General features: G+C 41.9%; 1 protein-coding gene across 1 annotated transcript; it reads right to left on the reverse strand.

Moving 5' to 3' along the window:
• Positions 1-5,589: 5,589 nt before the first annotated feature.
• LOC129248861 (uncharacterized) lies at positions 5,590-10,752 on the reverse strand. Its single transcript, XM_054888473.1, has 2 exons — positions 7,691-10,752; positions 5,590-6,331 (listed from the first exon to the last, which is right to left on the reverse strand). The coding sequence occupies exons 1-2, from the start codon at positions 10,750-10,752 to the stop codon at positions 5,590-5,592; spliced, it is 3,804 nt and encodes a 1,267-aa protein (XP_054744448.1).
• Between the last annotated feature and the right edge of the window lie 560 nt (positions 10,753-11,312).

Here is an 11,312-nt window from a genome sequence, read left to right on the forward strand (position 1 = left end):
CACACAAACAGCGATAACTTTTAGAATTATCAATTTTTTGTTTTTGTTGAAATTTTGCTGAAGTCAAGTCGAATCATCATGAATTAATGCTATGTTTTTATTTTTTGTAAAATAAAGCAGTTGACTAGCAAAAAAAAAACAGAAATTATTGAAAATCATAAATTTTTCGGGCGTACCGAATACCCTGAGTACCCTTAACCCCTTAAAAAGTGCCCGCAATATATTCAGAAAATTCAAAATACAAATTTATACCTGAACACTGATAGTATCGCCTTCAAAGTACTCAGCATACACTGCAACGCACTTATGCCAGCATTCGATCCAGCTGTTTAAACATTTCTGGAACTCTACTAACTAACTTCGGTAGTGTCATCAGACTCCTCTTTGATTTTTCCATTACCTCCTTTCGGCTGTTAAAACGCATTCTCCGTAGTTGTTTTTGACTCGTTCAAACAGAAGAAAACCGCGGGGAGCCGCTTCAGGTGATTCGATAGCTGTGGGATGGCATACGTTTCGTTCTTCAACAAAAAGTCACCGACGATGCGTTCTCATCGTGCAAAATCAGTGGGTTGTTTTCCCACAAAATCCCTTCTTTTATTGGTGAATTGATTCACATAAACATCTTATAAAATCCAAATAATAGTTCTTATTAGTCCTGCCTTACCTTTCGCAAAATATTCGTGTTGTACAAAACCCTTGTAATCCATAAAAACCGTGAGCATCGCTCTCTTTTTTGACTGAAAACGACATAGTTTGTTTGGTCTTGCTTCATTCGGAGTTCTCCACTCACTCCGCTGATGTCTGGATTGCGTGTCGTACTCATAAGCGCACACCTCGTCTCCAGTAATGATGCGTTTGATCAATATGTATTAGTCGGATGAAGCCTTGTACTACTGTGGGCAAAAAGTAAGGTGAATTTATTTGTCAAACTTCGCGGGATTAAAATTTCGCTCTAATTATTTTTTTCATGAGTTGGCAGCACTGTTAATAACATCTGGACCAACTTTCATGGGAATGTTATTATCGGTAGTATATTTACGCTTGTGTTTACCAAACGACCAAGAGTGCATTTTTCGATTTTTACAATGTCTGATTTGATTGAGCAGAGAAGTGCCATCAAATTTTGTTTGCGGAATGAAATTTCGGCTGCGGAAACATTTAGCATGTTGCAGAAGGCATTTGGTGATTCAACCATGTCGCAGAAAAATGTTTATAAGTGGTACAAAGACTTCAAAGAGGGTCGAGAACGTGTTGATGACTTGGAGCGCTCCGGAAGACCATCGACGTCAACAGATGACCAACACGTCAATAAAGTGAAGGAGTTAGTGCTCAAAAATCGTCGGTTGACTGCTAAAGACCTTACTGATATGATCGGAATATCAGAAGGATCTGTGAAAACCACTTTTAAAGACCATTTGGACCTACGAAAAGTCAAATCTCGTTTGGCACCGAAAACTCTCAATTTCTTGGAAAAAAGTCGTCGCGTTGATGTGTGTGAAACAATGCTTTCAGACTATCAGGACAAGCTCAAATGCATCATTACGGGAGATGAGACTTGGATTTATGCTTACGACCCTGAAACAACCGACCAATCAAGCGAATATCGTGCTAAAGGCGAGGCCAGACCGAAAAGAGCACGTCAAAGTCGTTCAAAAATAAAGGTCATGATGACAGTTTTTTCGATTTTCGTGGTGTGGTGCACTATGAATTCCTTCCACCTGGCCAAACTGTTAATAAGGAGTATTAATTGAGCGTTATGCGTCGTTTACGTGAAACAATTCGTCTAAAAAGACCAGAATTATGGGCCAACAACTCTTGGTTTTTGCATCACGATAATGCATCGTCTCACACTGCACTCGTTCTTCGTGACCATTTCGCCAAAAATTCCACGCATATCGTTCCGCAACCACCATATTCGCCTGATTTGGCTCCGTGTGACTTCTGGCTATTCCCAAAACTCAAGAGACCACTTCGGGGAACGCGTTTCGAGTCGATTGAGGAGACAAAAGCTGAATCGAAGAAGGTGCTGATGGCTATACCATGTTTCGAGGATTGGAACAATCGTTGGCATAAGTATATTTCATCGAGAGGGGATTATTTTGAAGGAGATGAAACTGATTTACAAGAATAAATAAAGGTTTTTCCATTTTACAACCAAATTCCCCTTACTTTTTGCCCACAGAGTTAAATCATGTCTTTGGTGATATCAACGCGATGCCGTTTGTGCATGAAATTCGGGTACTTTAGGACCAACCTTGCTTCCAAAGAAAGGCGACCTACGCGATTGTGGTAACTGGAGAGACGTAACCTACTGAACACCGTCTACAAAATACTAGCACCGACCCTTCAAGGAAGGCTGAGCACGTTGAAAGCTCTTTAAGCAAGTGGAATTCGGCCCCCAGCGCAGCTGCCTCAACCAAGCAAACACGGTACACGTCACTGTCGAGCAACCGGTTGAATGGCCCTCACCGCTATACTTGCTGTTGATTGACTTGAAGAAGGCGTTCGACACCAATAGTAGACGAGGAGCCCAACGAAAATAATTCGTCTGATCAAAGCGATGTGTGAGGGTTCTAAACTGGCAGTACTGCACAATAGTAGACATATGCATATATATAATAGACGAGATTCCTTTTCGCCATCGTCCTGGATGGCGTCATGCGCCAATTCAGCACGCGCCACAAAGGCATTACATGGTTTCTCATCAGGCAGCAACTGGATTTGAACTTTTCGCACGATATTTGTCTGTTATCGCATAAATTGATTGATATGCAAGAGAAGACGGACGAACTAGTAACGCTGGCTCGCAAAGTCGGGCTTGAAGTAAATGTCGCAAAAACCAAGTCATTGAGAGTCAATCATGCCAACAATAACCACGCAATTATGGATGGTAAATAAGTGGAGTTCAATGATAGCTTCTGCTACCTGGACTGCACTATACGAGTAGAAGTAGACGAAGGAGCAGAGGAAAACATCAGCAACAGATTGAGCAAGGCAAGGGATGCATTCGGGTGCTTATGGGTGCTTCGGTGAACTCGCGAATTTCCAGAAACACTAAGCTCAGGATATTAAACACAAGTGTCAAGTCGACGCTGCTATACGAAAGTGGAACATGGCTTGTTTTGAAAACGTACACGCAGAAACTTCAATGCTTCCCCAACAAATGCTTTGAATGTTCGGGCCCAACATAATAAATAACTTTGAAATGTGGAGACAAACGAACGGGAAGCGCATCTTAAGCCAGCAGGAAATGGAGTTCAATAGGCCACGCTCTTAGAAAACCGCCCTACAGCATCATAAAATTGGCCCTATATTAGAATCCTCAGGAAAGCGGAAGTCGCGGCCGACCAAAGAAACCAAGAAAACCTGGAAAAGATCCATCCTGCATGACTTATTCTCCATATACCAGTACACAAGCTTGGACAAATCTAAGATGATAGCATCTAACCGCGTACGTTGCAGAAGTCTTGTAGAGGCCTTATGCTCTTCAAAAGAGTAATCAGGGGAATTTGTTGATTAATCACAATTTGTTGAAAATTACCATTATTGCGTTTAAATGGCTGAAGTTTAGTAGATAGACTTCAAATTTATTTATAAGAACTAACTTTTTTTTTCCAAAAAAAATTTATTATAATTAAAATTAAAAGTAGATTGAGTAAGCTCGGTTAGGTTTTTGTGGCAGTCGGCTTAGAGTAGCCAACTCTCTTTGACCATGTGGGTCCGTTGAGATACCACTGTGTAACCTCAGTATTTATTTATGCAGCGCCACCTGGTGGAACCATTTAGATGCTCCTATAAAGCGTAAGATAGGTTTTATCCCAACATCGGATAGTTCCGTAAGAGAGTCAAAATGGTATTTTCCCAAAAACTTTGCTTTACTCCTAGCTAAGGCTGGACAATTACAGAGGAAGTGTTCTACTGCTTTTTCCCGCTCTATCTGTACAACTTCTGCAGTATTCATGAGAAATTACTCCTAACCTAGAAGAGTGCCTACCTAACAGCTAAAGACCGGTGACACAAGCAGCGACCTTCGAAATGTTCGCTCGTGAGAGGTTGAGCAATTCTCCTGACTTTTCTTAACTATTTGCGGCCAAATCAGCTTGGTTGCAACACAAGTGTTTTATTCTCTCCATAACCTATTGAGGTTCCTGGAGAATATTATTTTTTATTCTGAAATGTTAAGGTGCCACAAGGATTCCAATGGTGGATCTGTTTTCAAGAAGTGTAGGATTAGTACTCTTTCCGGCTAGCTCATCGGTCATGCCATTTTCGTCACTATCTCTTTGCCCCGTAACCCGTATTAAGACTGATCTTGAAGACAGTGCTGATATCGTTTAGAGTTGCCAGATATTCCTGAGTAGTAGAGCCATTTTGTGGCCTCGGTCGTCTAGCGTAAGTGCACTAGCCTGCCATTCCAGAGGTTGTAAAGCAAATTTATCTACTTTCCTCCTTTCTAAATAAAAAAAAAGAATTAATAAGTATAATAAAAAATCTTATTCCTCAAACCCCAAAAAAACAAAAACCTTATCCATTCCATCCTTACTCCCGCACAATACTCAGCGCATTATTTGCATTGTGGCTGCTAAAATAAGCAAAAACCAGCAGTTACACATTGCAACAGTGGCGCCAGCAAGAGGAGGCGGGCAGCCGCGGTAATAGCGCAAACACACTAAATTTAGCGAAGTGCTCAACCATCTGTGCGATCCTTCTGGCAGAAAAATGTGAAACACAGATGGCGCTCCAAGCAGTAAAGAAGGCAATGTTCCTAAGCAACGACAAGTAGGCAGTTCCACCACATAGGACTGGTAGCGACAGACTACTGCTCACGTACTCTGCCAGAAATCAAATAGATTAGCGCAATTAACGCAAAACAAATCTTGTCGAGGCCCTATGCTCCCGAGAGGTGTGAACAAGAAAAAAAAGAGCCAGCTTCACCAAATATATGAAATTCATATTTTCAGTTCTATAGCTTAATTCCTGGCACTTTTTTGACAGAATATATGCATAATACATTTGTTGTCCGTACAAACTAGCTGCCGTAATTAAAACGCACTCAAATCTAGTTGAAAAATCTTCACTATTTTGTAAAAATATTTAAATTATAAGAAAAACCACTTTACTTTGGGAAGCGCGAAATCAAAGTAATATTGCCTATAACGCCGCGTAATTAAAAAGAACACCGTACACGTCCGATTACAATTTCAAAAGTGGAGTTTATTTCACATGTACTGTCCTTATATTAGGCTTAAAACTAAGATACGAGAAATAGCGGAAATGGAAGAACAGTAAGTGGAGAGTTAGAGAGAGTTCGAAGTTAAGTAAATAGAAATAGGAAGAACGGAAAATAGGTATAGTTGTAGAATAAGGTCAATGTTCGGAAGTAAATAGAAATAGCGACAGCGAGAAACAGTAAAGTGTACTACATACCTACTTATAAATAAACAATTTTTAAACAATATAAAATAAACTTAATATTAGGCTTTACTACAATTTCACTTTTTTAAATTCAATATTATTTAGTTTATATTATATTATTATTTTGCCAGAATCTGGCTTAACACCGGCCACCTTGAAGGAATCCAACAGCCTTCAATTCTTGTTTTCCACCGGCAGCACGGCGAGTTTGTGAATAGGGCGTCGTACTTCACCCGACCTAGTAGTGATGTCTGCGACTCGAATTTTGCCGTCCGCTCCGGGAATGGTTGCGGTTACTCGACCGAGCACCCAATGCTGCGGTGGTACGTTGTCTTCGTGGGCGACGACGAGTTGACCTGGTTGGACGTTGGACTGCGGGTGCACCCATTTGTTGCGCTGCTGAAGCTCCAGAAGGTAGCTCTTCGACCACGCGCGCCAAAATTGTTGCTTGAGAGAGCAAACAAGCTGCCATCTCTCTAAGCAGCGGCTGAGGTTGACGGGTACCTTCTCCGGTGGCAAAGCTCGCAAGGGGCAACCGATTAGAAGATGCGCCGGCGTTAGCGCCTCGCCGTCGTTGGGGTCGTTGCTGAGTGGTGCGAGCGGTCGGGAATTCAGTACCGCTTCTACTTCGACGAGAAGCGTTGCGCATTCTTCGGCGGTTAACAGCGCGTTGCCTACGGCGCGCACCAGCAGATGTTTGGCCGACTTCACTGCTGCTTCCCACAGGCCGCCGAAGTGGGGTGCCCTCGGAGGTATGAAGGCGAAGATGAATCCTTCGTCGGCGGCGTATTGGAGAATCTCCTCTTTCTGTGCCAGAAAGGCTTCCCGGAGCTCCCTCAGCTTCCTCTCTGCTCCCACGAAGTTCGTCGCGTTGTCGCAGTATATTTTGGCTGGCATCCCTCGGCGCCCAATGAACCTTTTGAGAGCGAAAATAAATTTATCAGCAGTTAAATCAGTTACAAGTTCTAGATGAACTGCCTTTGAAGCGAAACACACGAAAATGGCAATATACATTTTCACGGGAGGGCGACCGCGAATTTTTAAGGTTATTTGAATGGGCCCGCAGTAATCTACCCCACATATTGTGAAGGGCCGTTGGGCGCGTAATCGATCGGCGGGTAGATTGCCCATGATCTGACCTTGTAATTTTGGCTTATAACGAAAACAGTGAATACATTCTCTTACAGTTCGACTACAGGCTTCTCGAGCATTTACCAGCCATATTTTTTCTCGCAGAAGCGCTACCAATGCCTTTGGACCGGCATGGTGATTACGAAAATGTAGGAACCGGATGTATGCTTTCACAAAGTGCGAGTCTTTGCGTAATAGCAAAGGGAATTTAGCATCATAGGGGATTGGCGCGTTTAATAAACGGCCACCTACTCGAATCAATTTAAACGATAATGATGATTCCGAGTGTTCATGCAGAAATGGAGTTAATTTCTGCAAACTTGAGGGAAGTACGTTATTTTTCGATAATTTATTTATTTCATCGCTAAATTCAAAATGTTGAATTATTTCGACAATTTTAAGGAAACTCAATTGTAATTCCTTTGCCGTGGGTATTGTTTCAGATTCTGCTTTTCGCTCTCGTATTTTTCGAAGCCATCTGAGTATATAAGCGAAAATCCGAAGCACTTTTCTGTGAGATGAGAACCTATTAATTATTTCGAGAAGTGGATTTGTTGTGGCATTGATTGCGGTTAACGTAATTGCGTTCTTCTTCTTCTCGAGTGCTTCTTGTTCTGGAGAGAGACTGAAGTTGACATTTTTTGGCCATGTAGCAGGGTCTTCTAGGAGGAACTGTGGACCACTAAACCATATTGAATTACCCAATTCGTCCACGTTACAACCCCGAGACACTTGATCCGCTGGATTTTGTTTTGTGGGCACATGACGCCACGACACATTCTGGGTCCACTCTTGGATCTCGGACACTCTATTTGCGACGAAAGTTTGCAACGACGATGGATGCGTTTTAATCCAATGCAGAACTATTTCGGAGTCTGTCCAGAAAATTGTTTGTTCTATTGGTCGACTCAACATTGGTGAAATTCTTGACCATAATTTGGCAAGAAGATGGGCTGCCGAGAGCTCTAAACGCGGAAGAGATTTAGTCTTCAGCGGAGCTACTCTAGACTTTGAAGTAAGCAGCGTGCATTTCGTACCACTAGCGGATTGGCTACGTATATATACGCAGCAGCCATACGCTCTTATTGAAGCGTCGGAAAAGCCATGAATTTGGCAGCTGGCACTCGACTCTGTATTTACATACCGAGGAATGCTAATTGATGAAAGCTGCAACAAATTGGCTTTAAAGTTTTGCCAGCTAGTGTCAAGCCGCAATGGAATCGACTCATCCCAGTCTAGCTTTTGAATCCAAAGCTCTTGTAATAAGATTTTAGCTTTGGTAACTAGCGGGGCTAATAAACCAAGAGGGTCAAAGAGGCGAGCGGAAACGGATAAAATATTACGTTTAGTTGCTCGCAGCTCGCTAAAATTATCTTCCAAAATGAAGCGAAAAATGTCATCTTTCGGCTGCCAGTGGATTCCCAGCGTTTTGGTGGAGTCGGTATCGCTGAGCTGCAATAATTTTTGGAGACTCTCACTATTCGATGAGCTTGTATGATTGGAAAACCACTTTGCTAATTTCAGGCCTGCCGATTCTAAAATTATATTTACTTCCTGTTGTATCTGGGTGAGGCTTTCTATACTGTCGGATCCTGTTAATAGGTCGTCGACGTAAAAGTCATTTCGAATGACTCTGGAACCGAGTGGATATTTGGCTTTATTTTTGTCGCTTAGCATTTGCAGACACCGTGTGGCGAGAAATGGTGCAGGCGCTGTGCCGTATGTTACGGTGTTTAATCGAAAAATTTGCAAATGCTCCGATGGATCCTGTCTCCACACTATGAGCTGGAAGTTCCTGTCGTCTTCGTGCACCAATATTTGACGATACATCTTCGTGATGTCGGCAGTCATGGCATATTTGTGCAATCGGAAGCGAAGGAGGGTCGAAAAAAGCTCCTCTTGAACGATCGGTCCGACCATCAAGGTTTCATTCAACGCAACTTGTGTTGATGTGCGACTCGAAGCATCAAAAACTACGCGCAACTTGGTAGTTGTGCTCTGCGGTCTTAACACACACTGGTGCGGAATGAAATAGTGCGGCTCACTCGGGAGTCGATTATTTGTTGGACTCATATGCCCTAATTCGAGATACTCTTGCATGAAGTCCAGGTACATTTTACGAAGTACTGGATCTTTCAGCGTCCTTCTCTCCAGCGCCTGAAACCGCCGAGCTGCGGTTTCATACGAATGACCGAGTAATTTACGGTCGGTTTTGAAAGGCAGTCTGACTTGAAGCCTTCCACATGGTAAAACCTGTGTGGTTTTCGAAAAAAATTCCTCACATTTTGCCTGCTCTGGAGTCAGTCGTGTGGAATTTATTTGTGCAGGTATTTCTTCCAATTCCCAGAATTTTCGGATTGTGGTATCAATACTAGCAACGCTTTCTTCAAATTGACATAATGTGCTACTTACTCGGGCACTGGAGGTATCATTTGTGGCATACTTGCCTGAAATTATCCAGCCTAACACAGTTTTTTGCAGCGTTGGCTGCCTTGGGCTGGTTCTGATCTGACCCACCGATAACAGATCAAAGAATATTTCAGCTCCTAAAAGTATGTCTATTTTCTGACACTTGTAGAAACTTGGGTCAGCTAGTTCAATATTTTGTGGGATTTTCCAGCCATTTGTGTTAACAGTCCGATCTGGATGATTGACTGATATCGAACGCATTACCCAAAAGTCCGCCGAAAATTCAAAATTGTTGATCCTCGATTTTACATAAGTTTTAAGCTTGCCTTGGACCTTTTTATTTGAATTGCCAATTCCAACTATATTTAGAGCGAATTTTTCTTTACGGATTCGCAATTTCTGCATAAGCTCTTCGGTCATAAAGTTTACTTGAGAACCGGAGTCAAGTAGAGCTCGCGCTTGCACGTAAACACCGGAGCTGGCCTTTACATTAACTACGGCTGTAGCTAACATGACTCGGTCAGGCAGGCTGCTAATATGCATGGCCTGTGACGTCGAAGGTTGCGGCTCGGTCTCAAAGGAGATCGGATATTGATGCAACATGGTGTGATGCGAACGGTTGCATACACCACAGCGATTTGCCTTGCACTTTGAGACCGTATGTCCCTTGCGCAAGCAATTTATGCACAGGGAAATCGATTTTGCTAATTCAAATCTTTTAAGTGCAGTAAGCGCTTGGAATTTTGGACAAGCTGTCAAATAATGGTCCTTGGATCCACAGTGAAGGCAAGTCGGCAGTTTGGAATTTGTCGCGATAAATGTTGTCTTTGAGTGTCGCAGTTGTTGATTTTTTGTTTTCTGCCGCGTATCTTCATTATTTGGCCTTTGTTGGGATGAGGAAGCTTCTTCAGCTGATAAATGCTGGTACCTCTTGTTTAGCATAGCTTCACATTCAGCCCAAAGCGGCAGCTTATCATAGTCAAGTTGCTCCTCCCACTTTGACCGAGTAGTGGGATCAACCTTCGACATGACTATGTGAATCAACATCGCATTTGAAATAAGTTTATCGTCACCCAGCGATAAGAGGGAGTCATATACTGCAGACACTGTATCGATCATTGATCGCAAAGACGACGCAGAAGGCCTTTGGATTTTTGACAATTCAAAAAGTTTAGACACTGTATTAAAGAATATCAGGCATTTATTGTCATAAACCTTTCTCAAACTTGCCAACGCCTTTGGATAATTTTCTTCCGACATTTGGAAGGACTTCACTGTGCCTAAGGCTTCACCGGATAGACATGATACTAAATGATTAAATTTTTCAATATCCGGGATTGTGGGATCATTATGCACGAAACTCTCAAACAGACTCATAAAGTTTTTAAACTCGGAATATTCTCCTTTGAACGTAGGTAACGACATTTTTGGTAGTCGCGAGCTGTGAGGTGCAGTAAAAGATGTTTCGGCAATTGACGATTTATTTCTCGCCAGAATGGACTTTATAATGGACTTTGTTTCTACAATTAAGTCCTCTAACTCTCCACGGGCAATGTCTTCTTCGTCGATTTCCTCAATTTTCGACTGACATTTCATGAGCTTTTCACTGTGGGAGTTCAATATGTCGAGTCGGCACTCCAATTCGATTGGATCTAGCGACATGGTCTTTTCAAGGAGACCCGTTTTTATGCGCACTATGCTGGTTTTTGCAACAGTTCTCTGGCGCTTTAAAGACTTTAAGTCAATCATCTCCTTACTTGGAGAGAGACTTGAAATAGCCGTCTTTGGTTTACTCATGTTTTGAGATTAAAGTTCGCTGCTTTAGCCTGTGGCTTTTGTAAAATGAAAACGGTTCTGGAAGTTTGTCAGCACGAAAACGAAAACGAAAGCGATAATACTGAAATATATTATATAATAGCTCAAACTTGACCAGAACCAACGAAAACGAGACGAAAATAAGCAGCGAACAATTGAGTCTTTGCTCAAACAAAATTTGTATTGTCGAAAAAAAAATTTTTTTTTTGAAAATATTGTGGTTGATTAACAAACCGCAATTTCGTTTGGTTTTTTGAAAAAATCCCGAAAATAAACCGAAAAATAGTACTCGCAAATTATTTGGCGACAAACAAGTTCTTCTACCTCGGGTCCCACTGTATCTTTCACTTCATAGGCAGTATATGTATATGTATATAGATATGTATATATATAAGTATATAAGTTTATTTGCATATAAAAGTGGATACAAGAGATGCCAACAATTGAAGCCCTTATACTGTGAGACGATTATTAGCAACTGTAATAATCTCGGTCAATCACAAAGCCAATTTCTAATATAGCTTCAATTTTTCGCACTCAAT

The sequence above is a fragment of the Anastrepha obliqua genome, chromosome 5 (genome assembly GCF_027943255.1).
Source record: "Anastrepha obliqua isolate idAnaObli1 chromosome 5, idAnaObli1_1.0, whole genome shotgun sequence".
Classification (NCBI taxonomy): domain Eukaryota; kingdom Metazoa; phylum Arthropoda; class Insecta; order Diptera; family Tephritidae; genus Anastrepha; species Anastrepha obliqua.